The following is a 15,173-nucleotide window of genomic DNA, read 5'->3' as shown; positions in this document are numbered from 1 at the left end:
AAGAGGTTTTCCTTGCCCCTATGCACCTTTTCCCTGAAGTTTTAGCAAGGCCCACACTCATCCCCTTTGAGCTCTAACACTGTTGAGCATCCGAGCATGGTGGTAGAGAAGTCACAGAGCTGCTGAGCAGGACAATGTGAAAGGGGGCCTCTGGAAAATGGAAGAGAGATCGCACACTTGGAAGAGCACCCCATTAGCAAAACAAATGCCCTGCAAGATGAAGAACAGGAGACCCAAACTTGAGATAAGGCTGGGAAGAATTTGTGAATAGAAGCCTGGTTAGTGCTGGCAAACCATACAGAGCTTCTGTATTTTAGGTCCAAAAGTATTATGATGGCAAGGTTATTTGAGAAAATGCCAAGACATTTAAATAGCTGCTCTGAGGAGCACAAGTGCATGGAAATGTTATGTCAAATTGGTCACATGCTAGACTTAGGAACATCCTGGTTTTCAGTCTTATGTCCTTTACCTAAGGTAAGCCTGCAAACTGCTTGCATCACTTTAACCATAGCCAAATAGATGAGGACTCCACACTGAGAGTTTTGATGCAGGCCTACACTGTCCCCAACACTAGGACTTGCATCACAGGCGGATGATGGAGGTCCCTGGGACAGAGCAGAAAGAAAATTCTGTTACTAAGAGCCTGGATTGTGAGGGGGGAAGGAGCGTCTCCCTCCTACTGCCAACAGTCATAAAGTCACCTGAGAAACGGTACCTACAGGATAACCTGAGCTCTGAGCTTCACGAGGACTTACACTCGTCTTGCTATCCTGACCCTATACTTGACATAGGCACTCTGCTTCTGCTGGGAAGATGAGCAGCTGTTTCTCCACGCTCTGAGACTACACAGCAGCACATCTCGTACTTGAGCAGGACCAGCGATAGAAGTGAAGAGGCAACAGATGGGAGTCCTTGACCAGACTGCAGTCTGACATCCCCCTCACCCTCCTGCTGCATCTCTCTCTCTCCTTGGAGGAGAAATATGCAATTGCCTGGCGTATCAGAGACTGCAGAAAACCACAGTCACAAGAAAAACACCAATCATTTATTTTCTCCTATTTTAATAAGGAGGTGGATTCATCTCTCCATCTGCCTGAAAGCAACTTCCTAGCAGAGTCTTTAACAGCTCCCAACAGCCAGTTCAAATCCACTCTTGAGCAAGAACATTTCTTCAGTACACAGAATGGCTGACAGGTCAGCTGTGTTAAGCCTTGAAACGTGCTTGCAAGTGGACGAACATGGGTGCCATATACATGATTTTAAGGATGTAGTAAAGTGAAATTGGCTTGCTAGAAACCTTCACATCCCTATACATCCTGAGGACTCTACCGCTCTACCTCTGACCCTGCACAGAGGCCCAAGACCAAAATGGATACCCCTATCCCGTTCTCCATAGCTGGGCAGAGGATAGGATGGCTGAGGATTCTGGCTGGCACAGGCAGAGCCAAACTCTTTAATGTATCTCATTAGTCCCACCATCAGCATTGTAACTTCAATGCATTTACCCGCTGCGTTCATTTGTCAACTGGATAATATAATCCCACAATTTATTCAATTGCACTTGTTCCATTTTACAAAGATACCAGAGTAAATGAGCTCAGGAATACCCTTGTTTTCCTTTCTCAGCAAAATCCAGAGAATCAAATAGGACTGGGTTATTTCCTTTGACTGCAGTGGGCATCCAAGGCTCCGGGGCCATGTGTCAGCTCTGATAAGAATTCTCCACATTACTTGGTTATGCTTCCCATCCAATACCCAGTTTCCAAGTGTGCCATTCATGAACTCCGTTTTCAGCCCCTGCCTGTCTTGGGGATGGGTACTCAGGGAGCCTTTTTACAATACATCAGGCCTGAAGCTAAGAGGCAAGGTACAGTCCTCAGTGTTTGTCCCCACTCCTCCTGCATCTGTCCCTCTTCCAGCTTCAAACCTACATAGGCTTCAAGATCAGCTTTCTGCAGGCGAGCTCGAGCTCTGGCCAAAATGGAAGGGTGGAAATTTCCAAGGGTCAATCTCTCCATTGTTCGTAATTCCTCTCTTCTCTGATGCCAGCCAACAATAAAGTCTGCCTCTTCTGTCTGAACTGACCTCACAATCTTTTCCCCCTTGCTTTTCATAGAAGACTTTGTGATCACAGAATCTGGGCAAGCACAACAAATATTCCACCGTGCTTCATGCAGGTACTCGTGCTCCCAGCCAAGGGCGCAGTAAACTGGAGGAACAGATTCTTCCTTCAGCTGAGCAAGCGAGCAATAGAAAAGAGCAAGAGGCGCCTTTGCTGCAAGTGGCTCTGCAGGCACTCCCCTAACACCAGGTGAAAATTATTTCAAGGAGATAAGTACAAGTTTGAGAAACATCTAAGTCTCTCTGGAGGTCTGGTGTGCAGCCTATTGAAGGGTATCCAGTCAAATCCTAAATGTATCTTTTAAGACTTAGGCAAATAGAGAAGTAACCCAAAATGGCTGAAAATCCAACTCCTGCTTTGGCAGCTCAGTTTAGGGTCATCTTAAACTGATGCATACTAGTAAGCACCAGCCCCGGAGCTCAGGAAATCGCTTTCAGAGCGGACAATCACAAGCCTCTTCAGAAAGCAAGTTGCTTCTCTAAGGAAATAACCCCTATTTTGACATCAGCGTAAGCAGTACAGGGTAAGCATATTGCAGGCGGCCTCTGAGTGAAGTAACACTCTTGAGCTACTAGAATACAGCAATTTGTCATGGTGAAAAGAGCTCAAGTCAAGATCAGACGAAACACTGCAAGTACTGGCACAAGGCAGTAACAGCCATTGTAAAAAGTCTGCTGTGACTAAAAATCAGTTACTAGCTCACAGAACTGTGGCATTTTTCCTGCTTTACTTTGTGTAAATTCAGGATCCAGGAGGTTCTAATTGAAGGGGAAACTGGCATAGGCCTGCTGCATAAAGCTGAGTCGCCCCTCCCCCTTTTATTTCTCTACATGTTCATGTTTCACAGCCGAGTTGCTACACATTTAGTAACCTGAAAAACTCACCATTGCCTTGTCTTTTTCTCTCTCCTTTGCTTTTCCTCAATACAAGTCGATTTTAAAGGTGGAGGAGAGAGAGAGCTTAAGACAAGAGCCACGGAAATAATACCAGATGACCTCTAAAGTGACTATTATTAAAAATAAATCACTACCAGAGTTAAGTGACACAACTGCTCTTCCATTTATTTCAAATCAAACTGCTTGTGAACTGGGTTCATCAAAGACTTCATTTTTCACACAGACAGGTTCAGTAAGGTTGATAGCCAGAGCACGTGGCAGTTTAGAGGTAGCCGCCTAACAAAGCAACTTGCTAGCGCTTAACACTTCGTACAAAATGGAGATGGACTTTTTTTTCAAACAGTACAAGAAATGTTCCATCACAAGTCATTGCTTGATGATACGAGGGAGTATTCTGTGAACAGAATTCACCTGCAGGGACAACAGACATCTTCCCCGTACTCCCAGCTAGGCTATCACTCTCAGGTCAGATAGACTTAAGTGAAACATTTCAGAACATTTAGTATTGGAAGTCTGCCTCTGGCACAACATTTAATTAACAAACAGGAAAGCAGCTACAGTCCATTTTATGTTTTTGTATACTGAGTCTTCTTAAGTGTTCATATACTGTCCAGCTTCTTCAGGATGAAAGGAGCTGAAAAGAGAAAATAAAGCAGCACGAACTTAACTCAGCTGAAGATAACAAGAAGTCTGCTGTGAGTCTGTGATGAAACTGCAGGGCATTTACTTGGCATCTGAGATATGCAGACTCTGGGTGAGATACCACCCTCCACCTCCCGCAGAGTCCCTTCTCTCCCCGCATGACTGCTTTCACAGCAAGGCAGCAGGATGCACAAGGGGGGATCCCGTATGCCTAAGCGTGCGCAGGTCACAGCCTTGGGCCTGTCCCCGACGCCACCGGGGCCGGGGGCAGAACCACCCAGAAGCGAGGTTTTGTTCGCTGAACAGCAGGGCACCCTGAAAGCTGCAAGGCTCCGACGCAGGGCACTAAAGCACTGCCTACAGGACGCCCGGCACGGCCCTGTCCCTCCCCGCCGCAGGAGGGTACCGAAGCGCTGCCGCCCGCCCAGGCCCAGCGCTTCAGGCGCCTCAGGCCCCTGCCGGCGCTCGGGAAACGCTGCCGAGAGGCCGAGCCCGGCCCCCGGGACCCCGAGTCGGGCACAGGGGCGCTCACGAGGCTGCCAGAGGCCAGGAGGCCCCTACGGGAGGGGAACGGGCGGCCGGGCCGGGCCGGGCCGCCCCCTCCGGTCCGGTCGCGGGGGCGCGGGCCCCGGCCGCCAGCCCGCCATGCCCGCGCCGCCCCCAGCACTCACTGATCCGCAGCAGCGCCACGTAGATGAGGAAGTTGCGGACGGAGGTGAGGACGTCGCGGCGCATCTTCCGCTTCAGCTCCTCAGGGTCCATCTTGGGCCCCAGGCCCTCGATGCGGAACATGCCGGCGCCCCCGCTGCGGCTGGCGAGGAGGGAGGCGGGCGGGCGGCCGCGGGAGGGGAGGGCGGTGGGGGCGGGCTGCGGCGCAGGCGCACGGAGGCGGCCGTTCCCGCCCGCTGCCGGCCGTTCCCGCCCCGGAGGGGCTGCGCGTCCCTCAGGAGCTCGCTGTGGGACCGGGGCGGGGGTCGCGGCCTGCCTCTTCCGAGGGCTGCTGGCCGCGGTTGGACCGGCTTATGCCAGACGCGGGGTCCGACCCGGGGGGACGAGCAGCTGAGGGGGTCCCTGCAGACAGACGGCCTTCCTCTGGTCCTGCCGCGGCCGGCGTGTGCCTCTTGGGCTCCTGCCGAAGCCGCCTGGCCCGCTTGCCCCGCGGCTGTGAGCTTCGTGGAGGCAGCCCGCTGGCAGGGGTGCGCGGAACGGGGGGTTTTGCTGCGGTGGAGGAGGGCCGTGCAGACTGCCCGGCGGCTCCCAGCCCAGTGCCTTCCCCGGGAGGGTGGAGAGCAGGGAGCAGGCGTTGAACAGCCCTGGGTAGGGAGGCACAGAGAAACTGCACTGTGCCTGTCAGCCCTGCTGCCAGGAGTGGTGCTCGGAACATCTGCTGCCGACGAGGGCTGTGACTACGAAGGGCAGCGAGGCTGGGGAAGGGTCTGGAGCACAAGTCCTGGGAGGGGCGGCTGGGGGAGCTGGGGTTGTTCAGCCTGGAGAAGAGGAGGCTGAGGGGAGCCCTCATCGCTCTCTGCAACTGCCTGAAAGGAGGCTGTAGCGAGGTGGGGGTCGGTCTCTTCTCCCAAGTAACAAGCGATAGGACGAGAGGAAACGGCCTCAAGCTGCGCCAGGGGAAGTTTAGGTTGGATACTAGGACAAACTTCTTCACCGAAAGGGCTGTCAGGCCCTAGCACAGGCTGCCCAGGGCAGTGGTTGAGTCCCCATCCCTGGAGGTATTTAAAAGATGGGTAGACGTGGTGCTTGAGGACATGGTTTAGTGGTGGACTTAGCAGTGCTAGGTTAACGGTTGGACTTGATGATCTTAAGGGTCTTTTCCAACCTTAACAATTCTATGATTCTATGATAAGGGTGGTCCCAAGGAACTGGACTTAGGTCTGAACAACGAGTACCAGATGCTTGTCTTGGGGATGGGACCGCATCACACAGCTCTGTCTAGGGGAGATGGACACAGATGAAGCAGAGCCTGCTTTTGCGGATTACACATCACAACGCTTCAAAGCATGTCACAGCACAACAGCCTCAAACTCAGCAGCTCTGGCCGTGTCATCACATCCCCTGCTGCAAACCCCGCTGGCTTCCCAGTCTGTGTGGTACTGCTGCCTGAGGTGTGCATGAGAACGCAGTCCTGAAGAGCAAACTGGCGTTGTTGTGCTTGATCGCTGGGGAGAGAGGGTTACAGCTGCACCAGGCAGGAGCAGAGGTTGCCTTGCTGGCCCCTCTGAACTCTTCCAAGTGCCTTTGTTCTGGGTCATCTATTTACAATGGGACTTAATAGATACCTGTTTTACTCTAATTGCAGTAAAGAATTCATGTGACACTGAGTCAATGTGCATCTGGCTCTGCTAGCTCTCCTGAATCATGCACTGTCTCCTGAATTATGCACCGTTGTCTTTGGTACTACTGCTGATCTGCAGAGTTTGTTACTACTTCAGCTAGTAACTGACTATCTGTGCTGCTTCGTTTAGTACACAGGAGTGTTCACCCCAACACAGAATCCCATTGTGCAAGGTCTTATACAAAGGCAACTCCTGTTCCTAAACAAGTCCAGGGAGACCATCAGAGGCCAGTAATATTTAACAGGTACAAAAAGAATGAGAGGGACAGGGATCTTGGCTTTGGAGAGGCCCCTTGCCAACGACAAGGCCCCTTCTCCAGGAGCTGGAGGTCCGGGAAGCTGGGCTGTGGATGAGTTTCGGTAGGATAATGGATGACCATGAATGCTAACTTGAATTGTGTCCTTTTTCAGGGACAGGAGCTGGTTCAGGCCTGAGACTAGGCTCACCCAGAGAACTGTGTATGCAGCCCTCGGTCCTCACTCTTGAGCTCCATCTGCATCATACAGGCTTCAGCCAGCCAAGCCCTACATTTCCTGCCTGTGGCAGGCAGCCAGCAATGCTTTCAGAAGCACTCCTCAAATGCCAGGAATAGTAGAGATGGACACAGGCGCTAGTGATACTGGGAGAGGATCAAGCAAGCAGGAGGTGTCTTGTGGCTCTCCCCACCACCCCCACAAGATGTCTGGGGTTCTGCAGCCCACCCTGCTCTGCCTATGCTCCTTGGGATCAGGCAATGCACAGTAGGCAGATAATTAAAAAAAACCGGATTTCTCTCAGCTAAGCTGTCTATGACCTGAGGCAAAGCCAATTACAGAGCAGCTGCTTTCATTGTGCTGGTGATTAACAGGGCTAATTGCATCTCCCACTGGCTGGAGGAGCTTTCCTGTGCTACCTCAAGGGCCCTCCCTGACTTTGCAAAGCATGGCCAAGGAGGAGTGTTCCCAAACCACCCTACTCCCAGCACGTTTGCAGGACATCAATCCCAATCGCCAGTGCAAATGAAAGGGCAACCTCCTCTGGTCACAGAAATTGTAAACTGTCCTCCTGAGAGCTTTACAGCAAGGTCCTGGAGTAAAATACAATAGAGCTGCCCAGATCTGCAGCTGACATAAACTAGCCTTGTTCTGCTGGCTTCCAGGAAATCTTGTTGATTTACTCAAGGTTTCATTCTGAATGGCGGGCTTCTCTGGTCTTTGCTAGCAGAAACAGATTGGCAGGTCCCGAGCCCATCTTGGCAGAAAAGCGAGGAGTCTCATCCTACATTTCAAGACTGTTCCTCCCAATCTTGGTTTGTATTTGAAAAGGAGAAATGATGCTGTTTTCCCAAGCATTGCTCTGGAGAAGATAAAGGAACTTGGGCAAATCTGGGCAAAGCTGAATCAAACACGACACAGTACTGAAAAGAGACTAGAGCAAGGAGAAGACAAAAAAATGCTGTTAAGGAGCAACACGAGTGAGGACTCTGCCAGGACACTGAATGGGAAGTTGTTGCCACAAGTTGTTTCCCTGGAGCCACCCCATTCTCCTTGTCCTTTTGTGAGATGAGGGGGATGAGAAACGTTTCCTTTGGCAGACATCCACGCTGGATAGGCAGGAGACTTCAGGTGTGGAGCGACCGGCAAGGAACAGAAGGCGTTGGCTTTGGGTTTTGACAGCAGCGTGAACAACTGCCTGAGATGTCCTTGAAAGGTTTGTGGCCATTCCCTCAAAACTCCAAGCACTGGCACAGGCTGCCCAGGGAAGTGGTTGAGTCTCCATCCCTGGAGGTATTTAAAGAACGCATAGCGGTGCTCGAAGACATGGTATAGATGGACCTTGACGATTCTATGATTATATGATTATATGATTCTATCACTTCCTAACATTGTTTAAAAACAGATTCAGCTTTTTCTAGCCTTGCTGAGAAAAGATTGACAAGGTCACACAGAATATGAATTTGCATTGGTTTACATACCAATCTAGCAAGGAAACCAGTTCATGCCACATGTCAACCAGTTAAGGTCCACATAAGCCAAGGTGCGTTTCATGTACCGAGGACAGGCCTGGTCTGGCTGCCTCGTTACCCCAATGGCAAAAGAAGCAGGCCCAGGTCCAGGCATCCCCCTGCATGCACAATAAAGAAAGCAACATTCCCTTGTGCCTGTGATTCTGATGATTTGTTTGTGGCTGAGTGAGGAGCTTTGGTTCTGGCTTCTTCTTGCCATTGCTGTGGGTGCGCAGAAGCTATCTGGAAAAGTGCAGGATCTAGGTGCAAACACGCTCTACAGGCCAAGGAAAAGAGACTCCAGGTGAAAGTGGCAGGGCTGTATGCTGGGTGGCAGTGCAGAAAAGAGGGGCTGGCTGGGCAGGTCTGCCTGGGGACCTGAGCTAGGACACACTAGTGAAAACTCGGACTTGTTGCCCCAGGGGTTCTCCCCCTCCCATGAAGTGCTGTCACTGGCACTGGGGTAAGACGCAACTAGTGCAGAGGGCAGGCAAGAAAGAGTGCTCAGAAATTAAATCTGCCCTCATCGCCCTTTTTGAGACCTCAGGTAGGTTTGTGGGGGAAAGGAACTCGCCAAGAAGGCTTGATCCTCCCCGATGAAGGTGTTTTGTGAAGTGGCCCTCCATACACTGTTCTGCCGTGTTTCTCCAGGGCTGCTCCCACATCCTGGAGATGGCTCATCACCCGGCTGAAAAGACAGCATGCCTTTCCCTTAGGCAAGGCAGCATTAGCCTGCCCTGGCCCCTTGAGCATCTACCAGTAAGATTCAGAGAAGTGCCAGAAACCTCCACTTCTGGAGCTGGATCAGGACGTTTATCACTGATGCATATCAAAGGCATTTTAGAGGCCCAGGGGAAGCCTTCCAGAAACACTAGGGGGAAGCAAAGTAGATAGTGCTGGAGCCTTGGTGCTACCTAGCATGTTGACCCTTTCACCCCATCAAAAGAATCAATATGGATACATACACTAATGGCAGCATTTGCCTTTGTGCAAACAAAAAGACTTTCTCTTTGGCCAATAAATTTCAGCTTGCCATTCTGTAGTCTCTCTCTACAGGCTCCACACAGTCGGTCAGACTGTGCAAAGATACATTTTCTGTGCTTCATCAAACCAGCCCAAAAAGCAAATTAATGCGACTGGCAATTCAAACTGAAGGGACAGTTCTCACCCACCGCACTGATGCCTCCCAGCTTCCCAGGCCTGGCGTAGAGGGCGACGCCATCTCTCCTCGTGCACAAATCGTGTGCATGGCCCACGCTGCCGGAGCCTGATGCTCCGCGCATTGGCTCCCCAGCACCTTGCAGCTGGAGCATCCATACTCACTGCTTTCAGTTCAGCTGGTCTAAAACCAGATGTGGCTAAAGACCAGATGTATGTTGAGTCTAGGACCAATGCATCTACTGCAGGCAGTGCTGCACAGGCACATGAGAAGATACAGGTACCTAACCCAGGCTTAAGCAGGGCAAAGAGTGTCTGAGTTAGGCTGGCTTAGGCTGGTTCAGGCTGGTTCATTTGATGCAAGGCAGGTCTCCCTGATAAAGGAGAGTGCTCTGGCAGACCCTGCCGAACAGGACTGCCCTGGCACTATTGCCATTGCTTGGTCTGCCATTTCAGTCCACAGGCTGTTTTCTTTCGGGACAGTCACTACTGAACAGCTTTCCTCTTTATTTCCTGTGTTTTCCAGCCTCTGGTGTGAAGGTCAGGAAAGAAGACAAGGGCTGTTATATAGGATTCTGCAAGTTTCCAGCAAGTTTGTCTACTCAAATGCAGCTGTTGTACCAGGTGGCTGGGGCAGCTGTACAGCAAGACCAGTGCCCATTGCTCACTCAGTAGTCATACTGGGCTACCGTAACAGACAGTTGGCACAGTCTTCTGTCCATTCATCCCCTCTCCTCAGTTCTGAGGCAGGTAACATCACCCCATCTCACTGGAGAGAAAAGTCTGCAAGGTAAGCACCTGACAATACATGCGTAGAGCTCTGCCGCTGACTTCACCAGGTCTGAAGTCTTTTTCTTTCAATGAATTCCAGCCAGAAGCTCTGGCATGGGTTGCAGCTAATGGCAGCTACTTAGGGCCAGGAAAGTCACAGTGCCAATCACACCTTTCCAGCAGGACTCTTGGTGCCTGGACAAGGGGGAAGACTCTGGCACAGAGAACTTCACTGAATTACAGACTCCAAAATGGAAACTGCATCTGCTCCTTCTAACACTGTGCTGTAGCAGAGCTGTCAACTGGATGTTTAATCCAAAGGGGAAGCAAAATAGCAAGGAGCTTAAGCAGAAAAAGATATTTAAAAATAAATGACACTGACCTCTTCTAGGAACAAGGTAGGAGACTGTGTAGATTCTTCTGCAGGGGTACATTTGGCATAGTACTGCTGAGGAGAGTGACATCCTTAGCTGACAGTAGGACTGTGGGAGAGATGTTATTTTTCTCCAGAGCAAGCAACATGAAGTAAGGCAGCGTTCGGGCCCACAGGGTATCCTCAGGGTTCTGTAAACTGGGTGATAAAAAGGGGCAAAACTGCACCAGAGCAGACGCTCCAGCAATGTAAATCCACATGGTGCTGTTAAAAGACAGCAGAACAACTCCAGGGCAGGAAGACTCATGCCCTCACCTCACCTCTGCGTTGCTGTGGGCGCAGTGAAAAGGCACAGTGGGGCCCAGAGAGACGCAGCGTGAAGAGATGGTGCCAACCACACGAATGGCTGAGTCCTTAGGGCACCTTGGGCTGGAAGTCTCCCACTTCACAGCAGTGTCGTGCTCCCTGATCCCCTTTGCTGTGGGTGATATCTCCCCAGCAGCCGCACCAGCTACCTCCTGCTTGGTGGGGACCTGGGGCGGGAGGACAGTCCCTGATGTGTAGCAAGAAGAGAAGGAGCAGCAGGACAGTGCTTACTCAGAGCACTGGTCTGGCCTCTGCCCTTCCATGGGATCCTTCTGGGATCCTTCCGTGCTCGCCACATGTCTGGACACTTGGGGCTTGGCACCTCAGGGGCCAGACTGTGACACAGAAAACCACAGGCTGGTTTTCTGTTGCAGGATTTCCTTTACCCTCAGAGGTCACCATCCCGCCGGGCATCCCCAGGCCAGCAGCCTGCCAGCCCTGTCCCGGTGGTGGCAGCTCGGTGTATGACAGTGTGGCTTTAGTCCACCCCTTTCCTCACTGCCTGCATTGGCAGACAGGTAAGCGCTCAGGAAGCAGAGCTAAGTTTGCTCCTCCTAGAGAAGAAAATATGCAATACTCAGGCCACCTCTGGCTCCTCTGTGAAAGCCTGAAGCCGCACCTATGGTGGTTGCTCCCCAGAGCTGGAAAGAGATCGGCACATCAGCTTCAAGCTGCAGCATGGAGGGAGCTAGTGGTGATGCTCCAGCCTCCCCTGCCTGCTTCTGCTAGACTGCTGGAACTGGCTTGCCAGCGAAGAAATCATCTTTGACCGCTCCCTGTCAGGGGAGGCCGGATCCGGCAGCCCAAGAGAGGTGAGGCTGCTGCACCCAGGCCCAGCCAGGAGCAAGGCTGAGCAGGTGTTACCAGAAAGCACATGCACACACGTGCACACCCTTACAGTACACAGGTACATGTATGTACATGGCTGGCCACACACATCAACGCAGACGGACACCCTAAGCGCTCACTCAAACTCAGACAGCACAAGCAGCCTCAACCAGCTCCCCTTTCTGGCCTAAGAACACCACGAAAACACACACACACCGTAGAGAATCCCTCAGGAAAACCGCTAGAAGTGGAGTTGTATGAGGCAGCAGGACCAACTGCGCTGACCCAGCGCAGGGCATGGCCAGACAGGCATCCTGACCAGAAAACCATTTATACGCTGCTGGCCCTTTTTATCCCCTTATCCCTCTGTTTTCCCATGTTTGTTCTCCCCAAACCATGTCGATGCCTGCATTTCCCCACATTAGGTTCCCCCCTGGGCATCCTGCAATGAGCCTTGTGCAATCCCGGAATGCTCTTCCCCTGCGCCCCGTAGCATCTCCCGTACCCCTGGCAGCGAGCCCTGGGTCTGCGGGGTGCTCAGGAGAGGGTGGGTGTCCCCGAGCCCATGGGGCTGAGCTCCCCTGGGGCTGGGAGGAGCGGGGCAGGGGCTCATGGCTCTGAGGGTGTCACTGGGGATCTCCTGCGGCTTGGGGCTCTTCTTGTGTGTGCAGACAAGCCTTTAATCACCAAAGTTTGCATTCCCGAGCTGTGATCTTTCTTCTCTGAGAAAGACAATACTGAAAGCAGTGTTATTTGACCAGTCCTATTGGAATCTGCCTCAGTCAGCCCATGTGAGGCCAGATAGTTTGAAATCACCCATCAGTTCTCAATCCAGGCATCCCAGGGATGTCCCCAAGACTCCACGTCTGTTTTATCCCCCTTCAGCCAGTCCTATCGTTCTGCTGTGGTCTGGGACTATGGCACAAAGAGCTCAGGGTACCCTGGCAATCCTGGCACTCCAAGGGAAGATTTCTCTTCCTGCTGTTTCCCCTTAACCTTGGGAGGAGCAGAATGTGGCCCTGCCAATAAGTGGCCCTGCCATTCGTGGAGCTGCACAAGCTGCTGCCCGACCCCCTGTGCTGCTTTGTACGCTCAGGGCATGAAACCAGCACTAAAAGCTTCGGTCGGAAGGAAAAAAAAATGCTAAAAAGCAATGCCAGAGCTTCAAGGCAAATATTTCAGACTTGCCATGCATTTACCTGGGATCTGGGACAGGGAGAGACAGAGCTAATAGGAAATGCGATCCCCCAGAAACTGTGGCACACAACCACAGCATGTTCTGCCCATGCGCCAGGTGGTTGAACCTGATTTCTGATGTCTTCAAAAGGTTTAATGCACTGACGTTTATGCTGAAGGGAAGCAGAAAGGGGATATCATTTGTATCATTTGTCTGTATCACTTTAAGAAGCAATTGCTACTCCAAGTAGAATTAGAGTGCGTAGCAGTATATTATGCTAGCTGTCTGCACAGTTTGAGTGAGTTTGAACCTTCAGGAGAAAGTTTTCTGGTCACTTATTAACAGAAGTGTTTCTCTTGTCACACTCTCTCCTTTTTGCCTGCTAGCACAGACAAAAAATTGTGGGTTCCTTTTTGGGCTCTCTGTCGTTGAAACATGTTGTCGAAGATGTAAGAAAGAATACAGAGGTCTCAAGGGCAGATTGTGGACTGTATGCTTTAGCTCTCACGTATTTGAGCTTTTCTGCTTCGTGGGTTCATTTGCCCATTCCTTGCTAAGGGATCTGAAAGTGTTTCCTTAAAAACAGCTTGGTGAGGAGTGCCTGCACAGCAGGCTTTGGAGCTTCTCACCGCTGTCTCTTGGCCTGGTTTGCTGTCCACACTTAAGATGCCAGCTCTTAGCAAGAGCATCAGGGTGAGCTGTAAACAGGCAGGACATGCCCCTCTCTAAGCACACAGGGACAGGCACTCTGCAGGAGAGACTGAGAGAAATGCCATGGCTCAACCTACAGCCTGGCCTGCCAGACAGGTCTTCCCAATGGGGAAAGAGAGCTGGTGCACACAGAAAGGCTTGGGCTGACACATGCCCTCCTCACGCGTGCCATTTCTCTGGATGGACTCCAGTGCAACCACCTCTGCAACGCATCTTTCTCACCTCTTTTGTCTTCTGAGCTGCTCTGTCTTCCTCTGGTCACACATGCCGTGTTGTATTTTAAGAAGGTATCCTGGGCTGCATCCAAAGCAGCGTGGCCAGCAGGGCGAGGGAGGGGATTCTGCCCCTCTGCTCTGCTCTGGTGAGACCCCACCTGGAGCCCTGCGTCCAGCTCTGGGGTCCTCAGCACAGGAAGGACATGGACCTGTTGGAGCGGGGCCAGAGGAGGCTGCAAAAATGACCAGAGGGATGAAACACCTCTGCTGTGAGGAAAGGCTGAGAGAGCTGGGGTTGTTCAGCCTGGAGAAGAGAAGGCTGTGGGGAGACCTTACTGTGGCCTTTCAATACTTAAAGGGGGCTTATAAGAAAGATGGGGATAGTCTTTTTAGTAGGGCCAATAGCAATAGGACAAGGGGTAATGGTTTTAAAGTAAAAGAGAGTAGATTCAGACTAGATGTAAGGAAGAAATGTTTTACAACGAGGGTGGTGAAATGCTGGAACGGGTTGCCCAGAGAGGCTGTAGATGCCCCATCGCTGGAAACATCCAAGGTCAGGTTGGGCAGGGCTCTGAGCAACCTGATCTGGTTGAAGCTGTCCCTGCCCATTGCAGGGGGGTTGGACCAGATGGCCTTTAAAGGTCCCTTCCAACTCCAACCATTCTATGATTCTATGATTCTAAGTTAGCTTGGGTCACTCACATAATGTTCAATGACCTTTGTTGGGTCAAACATCATCAGACAACTCGGCTGGGCGGCCGCAGCAGAACAGCATGGCCAACCACACAGAGAGGGCTGAAGGATAAAGATGTGCCTTGTCTGCAGCTTTATCCTGCAGAAGGGCAGGCAGAATGTCAGGGAACTTGAGCTGTTCCTGCACAACTCCTGGAACCAAAAACCTGCAGCACAGAGGCACTCAGTGGCAGCCCCACCAGATCCAGACGAAGGAGCTCTGAGAGAGGGGCTGACTAATCCGCTAAGTTCATTTTTTCAGATATGTGAAATGTGAAGGCTTTTTCCTCCTTCATGAAATCTTAGTTGTTGTTCTTCAGCAGACGTAGCTTTCTGGATCCTTAAGCCCAGCAATTCCAGAGCAATTATCTGGATCGTGTGACATGGAGATGGGTTCACAGGTTCAGCACATGACTAGGATGAGCTCCCAGAGGTTTGGTGTTCTTAAATTCTTCATAGAAACAGCTTGGCAGGCAAGCAGCAATGAGTTGGAAGCTTCCAAATAGTTTTGAAATGTTTCCCCAGACAGAAGGCTTTTATAGGTCAGCTGTGACATGATCAAAACATGGGCAATGAAGAACACTATTTAGAGAAAAAATGTCTCATAACTTTCTGCAGAAATGTTCCCCAGGCTTCTGAAACTTAGAATAATCAGAGAGAAGAAAACCACATGCTCAGTTCCACGACGCACAGGTACAAATCTAATACATGTGGTAGCTTGGCATGAAGCTCTGATTTCTCTTGTTAGTGAATACCACTTTTCATGCCCAGGAAAGAGAACTAGGGCTTAATTTCTTTTTTAATTAAGCTTCTGCTTCCTGTGTGGATTGCTTTGAAAACACCATCC

The 15,173-nt window shown here is 51.3% G+C and overlaps 1 protein-coding gene across 1 annotated transcript; it reads right to left on the bottom strand.

The window, feature by feature from the left end:
- Positions 1–3,171: 3,171 nt before the first annotated feature.
- On the bottom strand, positions 3,172–4,492 carry TOMM5 (translocase of outer mitochondrial membrane 5). Its single transcript, XM_082336624.1, has 2 exons — positions 4,332–4,492; positions 3,172–3,652 (listed from the first exon to the last, which is right to left on the bottom strand). The coding sequence occupies exons 1-2, from the start codon at positions 4,450–4,452 to the stop codon at positions 3,618–3,620; spliced, it is 156 nt and encodes a 51-aa protein (XP_082192750.1). The 5' UTR covers positions 4,453–4,492; the 3' UTR covers positions 3,172–3,617.
- Positions 4,493–15,173: the final 10,681 nt, after the last annotated feature.

Source organism: Platalea leucorodia, assembly GCF_965183815.1.
Source record: "Platalea leucorodia genome assembly, chromosome: Z".
Lineage (NCBI taxonomy): Eukaryota > Metazoa > Chordata > Aves > Pelecaniformes > Threskiornithidae > Platalea > Platalea leucorodia.
Note: the sequence above shows the minus strand (reverse complement) of the source record. Positions and strands in the feature narration are given on the sequence as shown.